The 20,412-nt window shown below is 42.5% G+C and overlaps 3 protein-coding genes across 3 annotated transcripts; all 3 read left to right on the forward strand.

Moving 5' to 3' along the window:
* Positions 1 to 9,835: 9,835 nt before the first annotated feature.
* Positions 9,836 to 11,497, forward strand: LOC112555821. The gene is made up of 3 exons (XM_025224347.1): positions 9,836 to 10,088; positions 10,295 to 10,525; positions 11,132 to 11,497. The coding sequence occupies exons 1-3, from the start codon at positions 10,034 to 10,036 to the stop codon at positions 11,386 to 11,388; spliced, it is 543 nt and encodes a 180-aa protein (XP_025080132.1). The 5' UTR covers positions 9,836 to 10,033; the 3' UTR covers positions 11,389 to 11,497.
* Positions 11,498 to 12,557: 1,060 nt separating this feature from the next.
* On the forward strand, positions 12,558 to 14,753 carry LOC112555554 (fucolectin-like). The gene is made up of 4 exons (XM_025223989.1): positions 12,558 to 12,750; positions 13,222 to 13,446; positions 13,653 to 13,883; positions 14,497 to 14,753. Exons 1-4 carry the CDS (start codon positions 12,639 to 12,641, stop codon positions 14,751 to 14,753), a joined length of 825 nt encoding a protein of 274 aa, XP_025079774.1. The 5' UTR covers positions 12,558 to 12,638.
* Positions 14,754 to 16,104: 1,351 nt separating this feature from the next.
* Positions 16,105 to 18,700, forward strand: LOC112555556 (fucolectin-like). Its single transcript, XM_025223990.1, has 4 exons — positions 16,105 to 16,319; positions 17,157 to 17,381; positions 17,771 to 17,998; positions 18,444 to 18,700. The coding sequence occupies exons 1-4, from the start codon at positions 16,208 to 16,210 to the stop codon at positions 18,698 to 18,700; spliced, it is 822 nt and encodes a 273-aa protein (XP_025079775.1). The 5' UTR covers positions 16,105 to 16,207.
* Positions 18,701 to 20,412: the final 1,712 nt, after the last annotated feature.

Genomic DNA, 20,412 nt, shown 5'->3' on the forward strand with positions numbered 1-20,412 from the left:
CTACTATCGGAACATGGAATGTTCGCACACCTCTTTCAATGCGGCAAAGTGAAAGAACTCACACACGATTTACAGCGTTACCGCTGGGACATAGTGGGACTGTGCAGAAGTCCGATGGACTGGTTTCGGGGAGTCAACTACAGATGAAGGCCACAAGCTCTGGTTCAGGCGGAGACGCAATCAAGCATGAACGTGGTGTCGCTTTTCATTGGTCAGGAAGGAGGTGGCTGGAACTGTCATCAGCTGCACTCCAGTCTCTAGCAGACTTATCTCCATCCGAATCTCTGCTCGACCGCACAACATCACCATTATACAAGTGTACGCCCCAACATCAGAACACGAAGATGAAGAGCGTTGAGGAATTCTACGAGGAGCTGGACAACATCATCAAGAAAACTCCGAAGAAAGACATCTTGCTTGTCCTTGGCGACTGGAATGCTACGATCGGCCCTGACGCTTACCAACAATGGGCAGGGAACAGTCGGCAAGTTTGCGCCTCGGCAACAACAAACGCAAGAGGGCCTACGGCTACTAGAATTCGCTCCAGAGTCACCGTCTCACCATTCGCCAATACCCTCCACCCGCACAAGAAGTCAAGAACTGTAACGTGGCATTTCGCCGGGAGTCTGGTCCATAACCAGATTGACTTCATCTTGCTGCCTCAGCGTTTCAAATCAAGCATCAACAAAGCACAAACGAGGTCCTTTCCTGGCGCTCGACATAGCGCAGCGACCACAAACCTTGTCCTCACTAGCCTCAAGTTGAAACTGAAGTTGAGAGCCGTGACAACAAATAAGAGCCCTTCGCATCCGATTCAACCTTGAGAAGCTCAAAGATCCGGACACAGAGAGGATCTTCCCAGGCCCAGGTGTTGGCGGCAAATTTGCAGCCCCTGGCTACTATGTAGACTGCGACATTAGACGCCCCTTGCTGGAAGTATCTGCAAGAGGGTGCTACTCTCTACGCATGACGAAGTGCTGGGGAAGCAGAGGAAGCGCAAACAACCCTGTCCTCCGGTGACAGACGAATCCTTATCTTTGCGAACGATAAGGAGAGCCTTGAGAGAGGGAGAGGTCGACGGACCCGACGTCAGCAGACAGTACAGACTTGTCAACCAGCAGATCGAACATAGGATGAAGGAGGCAAAGAGATTGGGATCGAAGACCAGTGTTGCAAGCGTGGAAAATAGGCATGGCAAGCGGAGACAGCAAGAAGGCATATGAAAACACTGAAGGCCCTCACCAAGACTCAGCAGCGACCAGCCACAGTCATCGAAGAGCGCAGCGCCGACAGCTCCTTACGGAAAACGCTGCTGTACTAAGTCGTTGGGAGGTCTGAATTTGTCCCAAGACTTGTACAACTACAAGATCGAGCCGGACACCAGCAGGTTCTCCAGCATCACCAGACTGGACAGAGAGGCTTGAAGACCTGCCAGTCTCACTGATGAGGTGAGAGAAGCTATAACAGTCTGAAGGGATGGAAAGTCACCTGGTGTGGACAACGTCGTGCTGAGCTGCTGAAGCATGGAGGAGACACAACAAACCAAGGCCTTCACCACACTGTGTCAAAAGATATGGGAAGAAAAAGAAATGGCCCAAAGAAATGGGCTCAGTCTATCATCATCCCACTCCCTAAGAAGGGAACCTGAGGCAGTGCCAGAACTACATAACCATCAGTCTGATAAGTCACCCAAGCAAAGTAATGCTCAGAATCATCCTCAACGCTTAAAACCTATTGCAGAGGAACTGCTGGCAGAAGAACAGGCCTGGCTTCAGGGCTGGAAGAAGCACGGTAGAACAGATCTTTAACTGCCGTGTTATGATAGAAAAACACCTGGAGCATCAACGTCAAGTATACCGATAACTTCATCGATTTCAAAAAAGCTTTTTGATCGTGTCTGGCACGATGGACTCTGGCAGGTCATGAGATCATTCAACATAGAGGAGGGACTGGATCAGATGGTAGCGAGCACTCTACAAGAACGCCTCCTCCAGCGCCTGGTACTACTCAACAACCAACTAGGCGAGTTCTTCGCGATGACGATCGGGTCCGTCAAGGGTGCCTACTCTCTTCCATCCTTTTTAACATCTTCCTTGAAAATCATGCAAGACACCCTCCACAACCACCCTTACCTCAATTCTCCATTGGTGGCAGACCCCTGTGCAACCTCCGCTTTGCAGATGACATTGGACCGTCATGGCAGGCAGTAACAACGAACTTCAGGATTTGACGGACAGACTCTCCAGGCGAGCGGGCTATGGCATGGAAATAAGTCAGAAAAGCAAAGTAATGATTATTTCCACCACCGACAGCCAGCAGCAACATCGTCATGAACGGCCAGAACTGGAGGAGGTCAACAGCTCTCAAGTATTTGGGTTGCCAACCCTGACTAGAGATGGTTGCTGTACAGCAGAGATCCGTATCAGGATTTGGTATGGCAACATCCGCAATGTCCAGGCTGGATAGGATCTGGCGAAGCAACTCAATCAGCTTCGAGTACCAAGCATAGGGCTGTACAAGTCCCTCGTTAGTGTCAATGCCTACTCTACGGCTGCGAGACTTGGACGCTGCTTGCCGCAACGGAAAGAAGCTCCAGCCTTTGAGAACAGTGCTTGAGAAAGCTGCTCCGCATCTCGTCCGCGAACACAGACCAACGCATACGTACGGAGCACGCGTAACCTCCTCTCGTGGGCCCCACATGAGCCCTTCTGGCAACAGTGAAGCGGCGCAAGCTCGCCTGGTTCGGTCACGTCAGCCCGCCACAATCACCCTGTCCAAGACGATCCTACAAGGACCCTCGAAGGGAGCCGTCGTCGTGGTCGTCCGAGGAAAGCTGGTCACCACATTCAAAGATGGACCGAACGCGAGATGCCAGACCTGCTCTCATCTGCTCAAGACAGACCGGGTGGAAATTCTGTCTGTTGCTGCTGCCGGACGGTCCCCCGCTAGCCGGCCCGGGGGCATGGGACTGACCTGACCTGACTAGGTTTCACCTCAATGTATTGTGATGTCCATGCTCGGTATCATCACAATCTAAGAAATATGAACATTTGAATATCTGAACAATAGTTTAGCTTCACAAATCTCAAACCATGCTACATCCTTACAACATCCTGAGGCGTTTTACAGAAAATTACTTGAAGAAGTGTAGTCAGGGATGACGGAATAGGATTCAAAACGGATTCTTGTCTCTTCTACAGGCTTGTTCATCCTCAGGCAAGTACATTGTGAAACAGAATGACTGGAAGTGGTAAGGCTAAGGATTTGTATTTTTTGTTTTATAGCTTCTGAGAATGTGGCGCTGAGGAAGCCGGCTCATCACATCTCTACTAGACACCCATTCACGTCGGCGGATAAGGCCGTGGATGGCAACACCGATGGTGACTTTTATCACCACTCCTGTACCCACACTAGTCAAATGTCCAACACCTGGTGGAAGGTGGACCTGATGGGCTTCTACAACATCACCAGCGTGCAGCTCTTCACGAGTACTGATTGTTGCTGTGAGTGACCTACCCTAGCGTAGTGATGAAAATAAATGTTTTGACCTTTGCTTAGTTTCGAACTGGTAACGAAGTGGTGACTCCAGAGGGCGCCAACTGTAAGCATGTTGGTTACAATCCAGTTGCAGGTCTTCCAATCCCATTTTGTTTTGACGGTTTACATATGTGTGCTAAAGATAGAAACACTCAAAAGGGAAGGAAGACACACACTCACATGTTTAAAGTGCCCTGAACTGTCACTGTGAGATTTCTATCGTTTACTACAGTGCTGCTAAATGATTTTTTTAAAAGGGAATGTCATCATCATCATCATCATCATCATCATCGTTGGTATTGGAGATAACTAGTCATAATCATAATTATAGTCTAATAATCTGTGCTTCTAATCTTCTTACCAGCATCAAGATTACAAAACTTCGAAGTGCGTGTATCTGACCTTGACCCTACGACCTTTCCGTCCATGGAAGGACAGCGCTGCATCTTCTTCAGTCAACCAGTGGCTGTAACCGGAAGTTTGCTCAACTGCTCCTCTCCAATCACAGGTCGCTACGTCAGTGTGTACAAGGCTGTCAACGAGTTTCTCGCCATCTGCGAGATTTTTGTCTTCGGGACAAAGCTCGACTTTTCTGGTAAAACTTAGCATTATAGTTCAGACTCGTATGTTATCACGTGTTCACATTATAAGTCACGTGATTGCTCGTCTTCAATATCGCGGCGTGTGTGAATGAGTGACTGGGTATCCAGCTACAACACCCTTGTACATCAAGTACACGTAATAATAAATAGGTCTGGGTGTTTCAGGTACGTACGAACTAGTGCATGACAACGCCCGCCTCAAATCATCCGTTGTGACGTCACTAACAACGCCCTCGCCCATTGGCTGCGCAGTGAAGTGTACTAGTGACGTCACGTGCCTCGCTTTCAACGTCATGGCGGCAGGAACAAGTTCACGCGGTGTTGCCTGCGAACTTCTGGGACTTGCAGAGTTTAGCCTGACACTTCAAGCCCACACCGGATGGAGAGCTTACAGGCGCGTGGTGAAGTGATGAAGGGAAGTAATGGAGAAACACAGTCGTTAGGATATGGACCCTGACACACACTTCAGTAGTGTAGTGTACTGTAATGAACTTTCTTCCTGAGATTTCATTTTTCCTGAATGCCATATTTTGATAGACATTTAAATGTTTGATGTATTAATTAATGTTAGTTGATAAATAAGCACTGGTGATGATCTCAAATTCGCTCTCACTCATGTCTTCTCTGTAGGTCTATTTTTAGTTATTCCTTTAACATAGGTGTATGCATTCAATGAATGTGTTTACTGTGGTAACGCACTGAAGACGATCCAAGAATAAGCAGGAACCACTAAGTGACAGACTTGCTTACACACTGCTATGTCCAAAACACTTGTTGGTGAGCAGAGAACCAGGTATGCAAAGACCTTTATTCCAGCTTCCAGCTTGTATAACACGTGGATCATAACCTTCGTGCTTCTGAATCCAACAGGATCTTGTTGGCATGAATATTGTCAGTTTATTCAATGGTAAATAGTCCTAGCATGGGTAGCGAACCAGTAAAATCAACACAGGACCTGTCTCCTTGTCAGAAGCTGATCACCATTTCTCCTCTCTGCCAGAGCTACTCTGTTGAAGGAAAACAAACTCTACCTGACCCTCACTTTTGATTGGCATTTAACAGACTTTCCACAGTTTCATCCTTTTTTAATCCAACTATCTGGCACTACGATCACCTTATGTCCAACATTAAGAGTATTGGTGTCAATCTACACTTATGCACACGAAATTCGTTTTTAAAAATCGTAAAAATTGAGAAATTCAAGAGTTGTGTGTGTAGGCATATACCATGATTATCGGTGTACTGTAACGAGTAACCTTTCCGATTCTGAATTACTATTTCATATATTTCAAAGAAATTGTGTTCAACAGAAAAAATATTTATCTAGTTAGCCTTTTTTTTTCTTTGACAGATGATCGCGCGAGGTCGCTACTGAGAGCGTTGTGTTGTAAGATGTTCAACAGGTGCTTCAATATTTGTTTACAATTTCTATAGTAAACAATGGGAGAGTAACTGCGAATGAAAATGCAGTTACCTTTCTTAGAAATTTAGAATTTTCTGGATTCTTACATTTCGAAATGGCGAGGTAGACATCAGGCATTTGCGTCGCTTCTGAGCACAAAAGTCAACTTTTTTTAAGTATATTGCAACGCTGATTTGTGTGCTTCCGTTTCGTTTAGACATGGATCATCACACGTGTAATGTTTGCCAAATAAAGTAGGGTTTTCATCAAAAGTTTTGATGATAGGACCCAGTGGTGTGGTAGCATGCTCCAAAACAACTTTTATTATAAACCATTTTGTCTATCTGTCTTCGTGGAAGATATGGTTTGCTTTGATAAACTGGTTTATGGCCTGCCTTGTCTTGTTTTTGAAGAGAAGGTGGCCACACCAGTGGTGATGTTAAAAGTGAGAATATTTTCAACAAGGTATTTGCATACATTCCCTACCACTCAGGAAATGATGTTGAAACTGAGGTAAATCAGGTTTGTTTGATCAGAGAATGAAAGCATTTCATCCATGAGTCAATGTAAATGAAACTGTCAGTCTTCTGCATTAGCTTGCTTTTGGTTTAAAATGATAATGAGAGATGGGCTGTGGCTACTTTCTATGGAACCTCCGATACCAAACATTTCTTCAGCGGAATGTTTCATCCCTGATCGGTTTACACCCAAGCCATGAACTTTAAATTACCTTTATAAACAGTTGAAAAATCAAAAAGGGCCAACAGAAGTTACGAGCTTGTTCGGGCTTTAATAAACCTGCTTCATGGAGTTGTGTCTGATATCTTTTTGACACAGAGAGGGACTGAATAATGTTGAATACATGGGTGCTTACAGCATCTAGAAAAACTGCGTATACCGTCCACTTCAACTGGCGAACAACTTCAATAGCGCACGCGTGCACACACACACACACACACACGAACACACGAACAATTTTACTGACTTTTATACCCACAATGTAATTTTATGATCTACCTTCTTTAACACAAGCCATCTAAACAAACCCACACATTAAATGTCGACAGCATGTTTCAGAGTTTGCTGTCAATACCACATTTCGACTAATATTGCTTTCAAGCAAAACATTCTATTTTTCGAGGTGTCAGATATTTTGCTATCAGTCAGAGCATTGAAAACTATTTGAGTGTAGGGGTTTGAAAGACATACAAAGGCAAAAGTAATGTTAGTAACATTAGATGGAGTGTTATCAGGACCGATTCACAACTACTTTCAACTTATTATCTTCTCGTCACGTGTTGTGTGCATCACCCTGTTGTAATTGTACCAAACGTGTAGAAGGACTCGTGAATACATTTCGCTCTGTTGGAATAAAACGCACCGATTAGCTCTTGAAATAAAAATTATTTATTATGTCATTTAGCAGTCGGCAAAATCGTTTATCGGATTCTGCCTTCATAGACACAATCTTGGCTATCCTTTCTCCATTTCATAAAACCTGTGTCCGTGTGTCAGTCAGGCTTCACTGACCAACCGTTACTTGCGGGTAAGGGATACGTGGTGAGTTATCGATGCACACGTGATTCGTTAGAGAAATTACAACATTGGCACAATGCCACCACACAGTCGTTGTCTTAAGTAAAGCATACCCGTCTGTTTGAAAAAAACCCACACACACACACACACACACACACACACACACACACACATAACTCCACACACACACACACACACACAGCACACACACACACACACACACACACACGACACACACACACACACACACACACACACACACACACACACACACACACAACACACACACACAAACGCGTGCAGAATCAGAGATAGAGGGGTAGACATTGCACACTCCCACCATTTGTATTCACGTGCGTTATTCATCTCTGTTCTCCCTTCTTGCCTGATATTACAGTGACAGAATAATAGAAGAAACACGACGGAAACCACGATAACTTGCTGTTATTTCTTTTTAAAGTTCTCTTTGTAGCTTACACACCATCCTCGCATGAATACTTTACCGACCTGGACAAAAACAGCTTTTCTCATTCGCCATATATTTTGTTATAATTTTTATGGAATTGCGCTGTTGGGTTTTTCTCTCGCGCACACCACACACACAGACATATGCAGAGAAAGAGAGGAGATAAAGCTCAGAGCTGAAATAGTATTTGCTCTCTTAGCCTCATCGATCAACGAGATTACAGTACAGTGTTTCCACAACCGATACCACTAAAATGAGTTACAATTGAGGACTTGTGGTCAGGAAAGCCTTTGTTAACCTACACGTGTGTCTGGACAGTCTTCGTGACTTGATGAAGGCATATCATCAGTTTTCTTGATAATTTTGACCCAGAAATAAACTGAATATTAATTATAAATACCTTAGAAGTTGAGAAGACCTTTGAATTACTGTCCAGCTTACCGTAACTTGCCAAGTACAAGTACACAATCACACACACACAATAGCTCCAAAGTGAAATTAGTATTTTATCATGGATATACAAAAATACATTTACTTATGTCAGTGGAATAGCTGAGAAGGGAATTGCACACTTGGGGAAGAAATGGACTCCCAGACGAAATGTAGAAGCTGGAGAGAAGAATATCCAGCTCTGGTCAAGGCTCACAAAAATCCTGGCACCATCCTTTCACATGAAACGTGGTTTAATGAAGAATTCCTTAAAGTCATGAACTGGACTTCGCCAGCTTTGCAATATTTGCATGAAAAATTCCCTGGACTCAGCCAGGCAAAGAGGGAATTTTGTGGGTCCTCAGTTCGAGAGTTCTACAAAGATGATACGTTGATCAACTTTCTGAAGCAGGATGCGAAACAAGCATGGAAACAAACTTTTGCGGGAATGTGAGGGCAGAAAACTACAGAGAAATAGTAGAAGAAATTATAATACAGTTTCACAAACTTTGCTTCAATGTCTCTAAAAAATCCACATCTTCCATTACCATCTGGATTCCTTTAATGACAACTGTGGTGTGGTTAGTGACGAACATGGCGAATGTTTTTGTCAAGTTGTCGCCACAATGGATAAAAGAAACTAGGAATAATTGTCCACTACCGTGCAGACTGAATGCTGATGGACACTCCACAGAGATGCTCGTGAACAGCTGTACAAGACACAAGCAAAGAAAGGTAAGAAGTAGTCTATGACTTGAGTTTCTGCAGGTATTAACCACAGGTGAGTTACTATTTGAATACATTGCGTGATGTACTAAATAATTATTACAGATTAGAAAGATACTAAAGCCAGTTTAGCATTCTGTCATACTCGTGCTAAGCGCTTAAAACTGAGTAATTTTATTTCAATAACATCACTTTGTGAAAATTTGTTGGCCAGTATAACATGTTCTTGACAACCTCAGGAAATTGTTTTTCGTGGTCATGACACAACGGGCAGTTGTGTGTGTGTGTGTCTGTTGGTTGGATCATTGCCGTGACAGTAACAAAGCAATACAAATCTACAAGAGAAGCTCGAGTTTAACATCCTTTTCATGCAGTTTTCCGATATCTTTTACACAGAAAAAATGAATAATTAAATTCGTCATTTACAGCAGCAGAAAAGCCTCTTAATACCGCTAAGCTTCCAATTGCCAACAAGTACAATCGTGGGCGTACACACATACAAACACACACACACAGCTCAGAGCTTAAAAAGAAGTTTAACAAGTTATCTCACCAAAGCCAGGTAGACCATCATCACGGACAGGTGGAGAGACTTCACTGACACCGAGGGACGACACATCAGCACAATGACACACCTGGTGGGGAAACCTTTCTTCACACACCTGTGTCTGGACACACATCGCTACATACAAGTTGTGTTGTTTTGTGTGTACCTGTATTTCTTCTCAGCTGTTCTTGGTAAGTATTTCCAAGGGGAATTAAAAGTACAGGATATATTAAGAACGGATTAATTTAAAACAACCACGAATAGACACTTTCTGTGAGGTACTACTTTTTTAACTGTTCAGAAAAAGGATTAAATCAAAGAATTGAATACAATTTTTCCCGACGACTGTCACGTGCTAAATTTTATAGTTTTTATATTCGATATTATTATTGTGACACGAATTTTCTTTGCTTCTTCACGGATAGATAATAAGGGTGACACAGTAGACTTGTTGGCCGAGAGAAGGAGTTAAATAAAACTCGATGGTAATGGACGAGACTTTGATTAACTTGTAATGCTCGTATCTTTACCGAAGTCTTCATTATGATCGGTCTGTTTTAAATTCTGAGACCTATCTTACCTGAAGTCTGTGATAAGGTTCTTTATTCTTTGCATTGCAGGTCTGAGAATGTAGCGCTGAGGAAGCCGGCTCGTCACATCTCGACTTTACAAACTACCCATTCGCGACGGCGGACAAGGCCGTGGATGGCAACACAGATGGTTACTTTTTTAACAACTCCTGTACCCACTCTAATGACATCTACAACACCTGGTGGAAGGTGGACCTGATGGGCTTCTACAACATCACCAGCGTGCATCTCTTCACGAGGACAGAGGCTTGTTGTAAGTCACAGCCCTGCCCACAGGCACGCACGAGGACAGACACACTGTCATGCTAAAACTCCGACGAGAGGTTTCTATCGTTTAGATGTAATATTACTGTGGTTATTACCTTAAGTTATTTTACACGATGATATCATTATTTTTATGTTACAATTGTTAGTCTGTAACAGCGAAATAATCTGTTCTCCTAATGAAACTCTTTTCAGCGGACAGATTACAAAACTTCGAAGTTCGTGTATCTGGCACTGACCCCACGACCTTTCCGTCCGTTAAAGGACAGCAGTGTGTGTACTACAGAAGTCAAGTGTCTTTAACAGGAACTTCGCTCAACTGCACTCGTCCTATCATAGGTCGCTTCGTCAGTCTGTACAAGCTTGCCAACGACTTTCTCACCATCTGGGAGATGTTTGTCATCGGGACGAAGCTCGACACCTCCGGTAAAGTTAATTACTGCAGTGTGAAGTCAAAACAATCTTGATTACTTGTCCTAAGAAGTCGAAGACAGACGTTGTTCTTGGGCTCACAAACCAAACCACATATACAACTATAATATGAGCATAGCAAGCATAATGTAAACATGACAAAACATAATTGCCAGACATACTCATACCAGACATTTAACACACATGCAAACCTACACCTCTCATGCCAACAAATATCTACATACTCACTGAAGTCACTCAAGTCAAATCGTGTGTAGAAAGTGTTGAGCTCATTAAACGTGACTGGGTCAGCACACGACATTTTCTTTCTTTTCTCTGCCCATCATGGTGCTCAGTCCCCTTCAGTCTTCCATTGCATTGCTCTCGCTAAGTCGCTTTTGTACCTTCTCTCTGTTTTTGACTTTGATCAACTCTTTCTTTCTTTCACTTTCTGTTTGTCTCCCTCTTTAAAATCTATCTTCATTTTATTGAGACAGTGTTTCAGTTCTTGTACCCACCCTTGAGTCTTTCACTTGTCATTGTTTACATCCATGTTTTGGTGAGTAGACTGTAATACAAACGCCGCATACTGTAATAACGACGGAGGTCTGAATGTTTCAGGAAAATACGAACTAGTGCAGGACAACTCCCGCTTGAACTCATCCGCTGTGACGTCACTAACAACAGCGTCGCGCGTTGGTTGCGGTGTGAAGTGTCTTGGTGACGTCACGTGTGTGGCCTTTAACGTCATGGCGTCAGGAACACGTTCACAGCGCGGCGTCACGTGCGAGCTTGTGTGCGTTACAGAGTGGGTGACAAACATGACACTAAGTGCCCAAACCGGATGGAGAGCTTACAAGCGGCGTTTGGAGGGTTAATGTGACGTCATGGACAAACACCAACGTCTGCAATTAGTTAATGAGGAGAACTTGACTTTTGTTTTGTAATGAATTCGTCTGTTTTGTGATTTGTGTAACTTTTCTTAGAAGTGCCCAGTGCGTGTATGTTGTTGTTGTTGTTGTTGTTGTTGTTGTTGTTGTTGTTGTTGTTGTTGTTGGGTTTTTTTTAGAGAAAGGACCATTCAAAGCTGAACGTGTACTGCAGCTAAAGTTGAATACCACAGATCCTGTCAAATGCCAAGACATGTCGGTGAATTGTACAGCATTTTAGCATCCTTTCCACAAAACATTATATACTGTATTTTGACATTATGGTGGTGTGTCTTCGGTTTACAGAGCCTTATATACATATAAGCTTGGTGATTCGAAAGGCTCAAAGGAGAATATATTTCCTATTTCTTGGTGTGTAGTGTGGCGTGTACTACCAGACTAGTTACTAATTCCTCTGTCATCGTCATTCTCTTTGTCGACTATCCTGAACTTCTGACTACAAACAGTTAATTAACATGTCTTCTTAATTATAATGTCTTCAGCAAGAGCTTTAGTTGAACAGTCAACTAGAATTTGTGTACCAGTCTTCATCGTTTCTTTTCTATCTTCCTAGACAAATAAACCTATTGAAAAGTATTTACTTTCTGAGTTTGAAAAACAGATACAAAAGAGCAATAGTAGTAATGTTAGTAACATTAGATGGAGTGAGATCAGTGCCAGGTCACATATAGCTTTCACTTACTTTCTTCTCGTCACGTGCTGTCGATCACCTGTAGTAATTCTAGTCGAAAAAGAAAGGACTCGTGAATACTTTCGCTCTGTTAGAATGAAACGCACCGACAGTTTATTTAAATAAAATATTTCCGAATACTTGGTCGTCTGCAAATCCTTTATCCGATTCTGCTTCGATAGACATTCTCTGTTTCTTTTCTTTAACATAGAAACCTATGTGCTGTGTGCATTCTACCTTAACTGACCAACCGTTTCTTGCGGGGTAAGGGATACGGGATGAGTTATCGATGCTCCGTGAGTCGCAGTTGTCGTTAGAAAAACAACATTTGACACCATGACCACCTCAGTAGTTGTCGGTACTGCATATCCGTCTGTTGAAAAATAAAACAGACACAACTCAGAGCTGAAGTAGTAGTTTAACAAGTTATCTCACCAAAGCCAGGTAGACCATCATCACGGACAGGTGGAGAGACTTCACTAACACCGAGGGCCGACACATCAGCACAATGACACACCTGGTGGCGAAACCTTTCTTCACACACCTGTGTCTGGACACACATCGCTACACACAAGTGATGTTGTTTTGTATGTACTTGTATTTCTTCTCACCTGTTCTTGGTAAGTACCACCAAGGGCAATTAAACGTACAGGAAATAGTGGGAAGGGATTAATTAAAAACAACCACATTTCTTTTAGGGATTTTAAAGCAACCACAAATCAGCACTACCTGTGAGGTACCATAAGTTTTTTAACTGTTCAGAAAAAGGATGAAATCAAAGAATGGAATACAATTTTTTCTGACGACTGTCACGTGCTATATTTTGATACTTGGTTACAATTCATTATTTGATATTTCTTTTGTGACACAAATTTTCTTTGCTTCTTCACGGATAGATAGTAAGAAAGACACAATAGACTTCTGGGCCGAGAGAAGGAGTTAAATAAAACTCGAGTGGGTAATGAACGAGATTTGATTAACTTGTAAGGCTCGTTATCTTTATCGAGGTCTTCATTATGATCCGTCTGTTCTAAATTCTGAGACCTCTCTTGCTTGAAGTCTGTGATAAGGTTAAGCTCTTGGTATCGCAGGTTCTGAGAATGTGGCGCTGAGGAAGCCGGCTCGTCACATCTCGACCTTTGCAGAAAGTTTAAACGCGACGGCGGACAAGGCCGTGGATGGCAACCCTGATGGTGACTTTTCTCACGGCTCCTGTACCCACACTAATGAATTCTACAACACTTGGTGGAAGGTGGACCTGATGGGCTTCTACAACATCACCAGTGTGCAGCTCTTCACGAGGACAGACGCATGCGGTAAGTCACAGTCTTGCCCACAGGCACGCACGAGGACAGACACACTGTCATGCTAAAACTCCGACGAGAGGTTTCTATCGTTCAGATGTAATATTACAGTGGTTATTACCTCAAGTTATTTTACTCTGTGATGTCATTATTTTTACCTTGGAACTGTTACTTTATCACAGCGTAATAATCTGTTTTCCTAATTAAACTCTTTTCAGGGGACAGATTACAAAACTTCGAAGTTCGTGTATCTGGCACTGACCCCACGACCTTTCCGTCCGGTGAAGGACAGCAGTGTGTCTACTATGGAAATCAAGTGGCTCTTACCGGAACTTCGCTCAACTGCACTCGTCCAATCACAGGTCGCTTCGTCAGTGTGTTCAAGCCTGCAAACGAGGTTCTCACCATCTGCGAGATTTTTGTCTTCGGGACGAAGCTCGACATCTCCGGTAAAGTGGATTACTTTAGTGTCAAGTCAAAACAAACTTTATTGCTTGTCCTAGGAAGTCGAACCCTAAACCACATATACAAAGTCGCTTTTGTACCTTCTTTCTGTATTCAACCTTATATGTTTTTGCCTTTGATCTGAACTCTTATTTTTCCTTTCACTTTCTGTTTCTCTCTTTAAAATCTATCTTCATTTTATTGAGACAGTTTCAGCTCTTTTACCTAACCATTGTTTGATATTCGGGTATCTGTAAATCCAGTTAGTAAATGAAGGGTTTTGTGGAGGCGGGTAGGTCATGTCATGCATTGATGGAGGCAGGGGAGCAGCTTACTGACATCACAGAGGTTCAAACCCCCGAGTAGAAATACTGGCTGGTCTACTGAACTCGTCACCGCTCGGTGTGTCCACGATGTACTTAGCTACGAGGTTAAAATCTTGGTCAGGCACATAGGTTAGTATGACAGTCATTTCGCTCTTGTGTCATCGTGCGTGCACATGTACACGTGGTCGTGAGTCTGTACGTCTTTCACGTCTCATTACGTTAATGTTTACGTGGGTGGATTGGCATGCAAACGCCGTATACTGTAATAACGACGGAGGTCTGAATGTTTCAGGAACCTACGAACTAGTGCAGGACAACTCTCGCATCAACTCTTCCGCTGTGACGTCACTAACAACAGCGTCGCGCATTGGCTGCGGTGTGAAGTGTCTTAGTGACGTCACGTGTGTGGCCTTTAACGTCATGGCGTCAGGAACACGTTCACAGCGCGGCGTCGCGTGCGAGCTTGTGGGTGTTACAGAGTGGGTGACGAACATGACACTGGAAGCCAAGACCGGATGGAGAGCTTACAAGCGCCTGGTGGAGGGTTAATGTGACGTCATGGAGAAATATCAACGTTTGCAATTAGTTAATGAGGAGAACTTTACTTTCGTCTTGTAATGAATTCGTCTGTGTAGTGATTTGTGTAACTTTTCTTAGAAGTGCCCAGTGTGTGTATTCTGTCATTGTGAGTCTCTTTGTGAATTATCCTGGACTACAAACTTCTGACTACTAACAGTTAATTATCATATCTGCTTAATTATAATGTCTTCAGCAAGAGATTTAGTTGAACAGTCAGCTAGAATTTGTGCACCAGTCTTCATCGTTTCTTTTCTACCTCCTAGACAAGAAAACTATTCAGATCAAAGGCAAAAAACTAATGTTAGTAACATTAGATGGAGTGAGATCAGTGCCAGGTCAGACCTAGCTTTCACTTACTTTCTTCTCGTGACGTGCTGTCGATCACCTGTTGTAATTCTAGTCGAAATAGGAAGGACTCGTGAATAGTTTCGCTCTGTTGGAATGAAACCCACCGATAGTTTATTTAAATAAAATATTTCCGAATACTTGGTCGTCTGTGTAGCGTGTAGCGACGAATCCATTCGCTCCCAGCGCCGAACAAACCAACACGCACACGAAACGACGCTACAAATATATATTTAATGAAAACAAAATAAAAAACAAACCCCCAAAAAACAAAAAACAAAAAAAAAACGCCCCACAACCGAACGCCAACCGACCCCACTCACAACTCCAGACAGTTCCGTTCCCGCAACAGACCCACCGTGACAACCAAGTCCAGGCTTCCTCAACGGTAACAGCCACCACCGTTTCTTCAACGGTAGTCACTAGAAAAGTCTTCGTCTCTTCGACGGTAAATACCACACTGGTCCCCGTTCCTTCAACGGTAATCACACAGTCAAACTTCCCTGCACGATACGGTAATCACCACACTAGTCCCCGCTTCTTCAACGTTAGTCACCGCACAGCTAAAACTTCCGCCATGATGGCCCTTCTCCCTTTTTTCTGATCCAAAAAAAAAAGTCACCAAACAAAATTACGTCACACTTTATTGACGCAACAGCCCCCTCCCCCTTCCCCCAGGACCAAGACTCAGGCTGAGCCAGCATGCGACACGCGACAGTCTGCAAATCCTTTATCCGATTCTGCCTCGATAGACACACTCTGTTTCCTTTCTTTAACATAGAAACCTGTGTGCTGTGTGCAGTCAACCTTAACTGACCAACCGTTTCTTGCGGGGTAAGGGATACAGGGTCAGTTATTGATGCTCCGTGGGTCGCAGTCGTCGTTAGAAAAACAACATTTGACACCATGACCACCTCAGTCGTTGTCGGTACTGAATATCTGTCTTTTGAAAAATAAAACACACACACACAGCTCTGAGCTGAAGAATTTTACCAAGTTATCTCACCAAAGCCAGGTAGACCATCATCACGGACAGGTTGAGTGACTTCACTAACACCGAGGGCCGACACATCAACACAATGACACACCTGGTGGGGAAACCTTTCTTCACACACCTGTGTCTGGACACACATCGCTACACACAAGTGATGTTGTTTTGTATGTACCTGTATTTCTTCACAGTTGTACTTGGTAAGTATATCCAAAGAGAATTTACTTTAACGTACAGAAAATATTGGGAACGGATTAATTACAAATATTGAGTTGTTTTTACGGATTTTAAAACAACCATAAGTCAGCACTTTCTGTGAGGTACTATGAGTTCTTTTCACTGTTTAGAAAAAGGATTGTTTTTATTTATACACTAGATTTTTATATTTAAAACTACTATTTCGTGTGAAATGCTGTATTTTTCTGTGTCGCTAGCGATTTCTTTACCTACTGCTTTTTTTATTTTTATATTGATGTAAGGTGTAGATCAACACATTGAATACAATTTTTCCTGACGACTTTCACGTTTTCTGACATATACAGTCCCAGTGTAAATGATTACAGATGAAAAAAGTATATTTTAAATAATTACATTGTATAAGGTTTGCAAAATGTCATTAATTTAAGTTAAGACACTGTGTTAAAATTACTACTTGACTCTATAACACAAGTCAGTTTTAGATACAGAATTGCTTGTTGACAAAGGTGTTTAACCTGCGTATTAATGCTCACATGTGGAATAAATTCTTCGCAAGTGATATGAACATTTCAACACTTAGACACACTGAATCCACTGCAACAAAAAAGTCAGTTTAACCCTCACAACACATTGATGTCTTCTTCTTGTCCATAATGACCAACAGTGAAGCAGACACCTCAAAACATATTGCTGTACTTCACAACAAACTGCTTTGGCAAGGTAGTCATTTCGTGGGGCAACACGATGTGATGTTAAACTGAACTTAGTCTGTTCTAAACTCTGAGACCTATCGCATTCTTATTGAAGTCTGTGATAAATACAAACTCTTTGTATCACAGCTTCTGAGAATGTGGCGCTGAAGAAGCCGGCTCGTCACATCGCGACTTCAGTCGAATTCTACTACGGAACGACGGACAAGGCCGTGGACGGCAACACCGATGGTATTTTTTCTCACCGCTCCTGTACCCACACTGATGAATACTTAAACACTTGGTGGAAGGTGAACCTGATGGGCTTCTACAACATCACCAGCGTGCAGCTCTTCACGAGGACAGACGCAAACTGTAAGTCACAGCGATAGTGATAAACAAAAAGTCACCTGTGACTAGTTTTCAAAGTGTTTACAAAGTTTCAAGCGTTAAAACTCTGTACTAGGAATCTTAAAAGGTCAGTCAAGAGTTCACCAATTTTGAGCAAATTTATCACAATCCAGATCCTCCAAACACCTACGCTGTATTATGTCTGAAAGATATATATATATGTCATTGCTAAAGATAGAAACACGCAAGACGAAAGACACACAAACTCAGACGAGAGGTTTCTATCGTTTAGATGTAATATTACAGTGGTTATTAACTCAAGTTATTTTACTCTGTGATGTTATTATTTTTACCTTACAACTGTTAGTCTGTCACAGCGAAATAAACTGTTCTCCTAATTAAACTCTTTTCAGCGTACAGATTACAAAACTTCGAAGTCCGTGTATCTGGCACTGACCCCACGACCTTTCCGTCCCGTGACGGACAGCAGTGTGTCTACTGTAGAAGTCAAGTGGCTTTAACAGGAACTTTGCTCAACTGCACTCGTCCTATCGTAGGTCGCTTCGTCAGTCTGTTCAAGTCTGCCAACGAGAATCTCACCATCTGCGAGATGTTTGTCTTCGGGACGAAGCTCGACACCGGTAAAGCTGATTATTTAAAATCTATCTTCATTTTATTAAGACAGTGTTTCAGCTCTTTTACCTACCCATGGTTTGATATTCGGGTATCTGTAAATCCAGTTAGTACATGAAGGGTTCTGTGGAGGCGGGTAGGTCATGTCATGCATTGATGGAGACAGGGAGCAGTTACTGACATCACAGAGGTTCAAACCCCCGAGTAGAAATACTGGCTGGTCTACTGATCTCGTCACCGCTCGGTGTGTCCACGATGTACTTAGCTACGAGGTTAAAGTCTTGGTCAGGCACATAGGTTAGTATGACAGTCATTTGGCTCTTGTGTCATCGTGCGTGCACATGTACACGTGTTCGTGAGTCTGTACGTCTTTCACGTGTCATTACGTTCATGTTTTCGTGGGTGGATTGGCATGCAAATGCTGTAATAACGACGAAGGTCTGAATGTTTCAGGAACCTACGAACTAGTGCAGGACAACTCTCGCATCAACTCTTCCGCTGTGACGTCACTAACAACAGCGTCGTGGATTGGCTGCGGTGCGAAGTGTCTTAGTGACGTCAGGTGCGATGCCTTTAACGTCATGACGTCAGGACCACGTTCACAACCCGGCGTCACGTGCGAGCTTGTAGGCGTTACACAGTGGGTGACAAACATGACACTGGAAGCCAAGACCGGATGGAGAGCTTACAAGCGGCTGGTGGAGGGTTAACGTGACGTCATGGACAAACACCAACGTCTGCAATTAGTTAATGAGGAGAACTTTACTTTCAACTTGTTATCATTTCTTCTCTGTGCTTGATTTGTTTTCCATTTCATATTTACAGTCCGCTTTGATGTGTGAATATTATGGGATAGACGAGCTATGACGTCTCCGTTTTATTTTTTATCTTGAAAGGTTTTATCTGTGTTCTAAACTTTAATGTGTATGCGCTAGTGTTGATATGTTGATATATATATAAGCCATCATGTGTTGCAGGAAAGTAGAGACAAAGGGTTGTTCAATAGGTTAACTCTTCAATATTTTACCTTAAAATAAGCAGCTTTGTTTGATTTCTGAATCTTTGTCGATACAATTCTAATTTAATCTGTTCCATACAGGTATAGGATATTCCTGATAATAATTGTGATGATGATGATGATGATGATGATGATGATGATGATGATGATGATGATGATGATGATGATGATGATGATGATGATGATGATCGATGTGTGATATAATTTGATCGTGGTTCTAGTTAAGGGACGCTACCACCTGTATGTCAAACAAATTATGTTTTGGGTTACGCCCCTTTACAAATCCATTGAAGTCTGTTGTAATTTATTTATTTTAGTAGTCGTACAACGTATCATCTCATTTACCACAAAGCAGGTGTACAATGTAGAGCACTCTTAATGTATTTATTTAATGTATTTATTTCATATTTATTAATGTATTTATTAATGTATTTATTTCAACTACTTTTTTTTCGCCATTATGGCAACATTTCACTATAGTTTGTGTGAATTCATGTCTTTTGCACTTGAAACACAAAGCTAGAGGCCGAAATAAAATAAAAAAATATTGTAATCTTTGTGCAGGTTGTGTTTTACATGAAGCACCTATTACCTTGTCTTTCGTAGGCCTTTAACCATGGTTGTCTTGTTCTTCTGTCTATCCAACTGTAGATTTTTCTATCCTTTAATTTCTCCAATCCTTGGTTGCTTGTCTCTGATCAACAGTAAACATCAACTAATGCAATTTTATCACTTTGCCACCATCATTATCGTCGTGATCATCTTGAGATTACTAAGTCAGTCGTCTTTGATGCTCCAATGACAGACTCCAAAGCTCCGAGGAGAATTTCTGTCTAAATTGTTGGTGTGTAGTGTGGCGTGTTCTACCAGACTAGTTACTACTAACTACCTACTAGGTAAACAAACTTATTGAAAACTATTTACTTGTTGAGTTTGAAAGACAGATACAAAAGAAAAACAATAGTAATGTTAGTAACATTAGATGGAGTAAGACCGGTACAAAGTCACATCTAGCTTCAACCTCTCGTCACGTGTTGTCGATCACATGTAATTCTAGTAACAACAAGAGTAACTCGTGAATACATTCGCTCTACTGGAATGAAACGCACGATAGTTTTGTTTAATTAAATATTTATTAAGATTTCGCCGTCTGCAAATCATTTATCCAATTCTACCTTAAAAGACACACAGTCTGATTGCTTTTTGTAACGTGTAATAAAAGGTGTTTGCTGTGTGCCGTCAGACTTAACTGACCAACCGTGTCTAGCGGGTAAGCGATACGGGATCAGTCGATGCACCGTGAGTCGTAGTCGTCGTTAGAGAAACAACATTTGACACCATGAACACCACAGACGTTGTAAGTAAAACATATCCGTCTGTTGAAAAAAAAACAACACACACACA

The sequence above is a fragment of the Pomacea canaliculata genome, linkage group LG14, assembly GCF_003073045.1.
Source record: "Pomacea canaliculata isolate SZHN2017 linkage group LG14, ASM307304v1, whole genome shotgun sequence".
NCBI classification, from domain to species: Eukaryota; Metazoa; Mollusca; class Gastropoda; order Architaenioglossa; family Ampullariidae; genus Pomacea; species Pomacea canaliculata.

Coding starts and splice junctions, on each gene's coding strand:
- LOC112555821 (XM_025224347.1), top strand. CDS start 10,034: ATGGGCTTCTACAACATCACCAGCGTGCATCTCTTCACGAGGACAGAG. Junction 10,089..10,294: donor CACGAGGACAGAGGCTTGTT/GTAAGTCACAGC, acceptor AACTCTTTTCAG/CGGACAGATTACAAAACTTC. Junction 10,526..11,131: donor GACGAAGCTCGACACCTCCG/GTAAAGTTAATT, acceptor TGAATGTTTCAG/GAAAATACGAACTAGTGCAG.
- LOC112555554 (XM_025223989.1), top strand. CDS start 12,639: ATGACACACCTGGTGGCGAAACCTTTCTTCACACACCTGTGTCTGGAC. Junction 13,447..13,652: donor CACGAGGACAGACGCATGCG/GTAAGTCACAGT, acceptor AACTCTTTTCAG/GGGACAGATTACAAAACTTC. Junction 13,884..14,496: donor GACGAAGCTCGACATCTCCG/GTAAAGTGGATT, acceptor TGAATGTTTCAG/GAACCTACGAACTAGTGCAG.
- LOC112555556 (XM_025223990.1), top strand. CDS start 16,208: ATGACACACCTGGTGGGGAAACCTTTCTTCACACACCTGTGTCTGGAC. Junction 16,320..17,156: donor TTTCTTCACAGTTGTACTTG/GTAAGTATATCC, acceptor TTTGTATCACAG/CTTCTGAGAATGTGGCGCTG. Junction 17,999..18,443: donor CGGGACGAAGCTCGACACCG/GTAAAGCTGATT, acceptor TGAATGTTTCAG/GAACCTACGAACTAGTGCAG.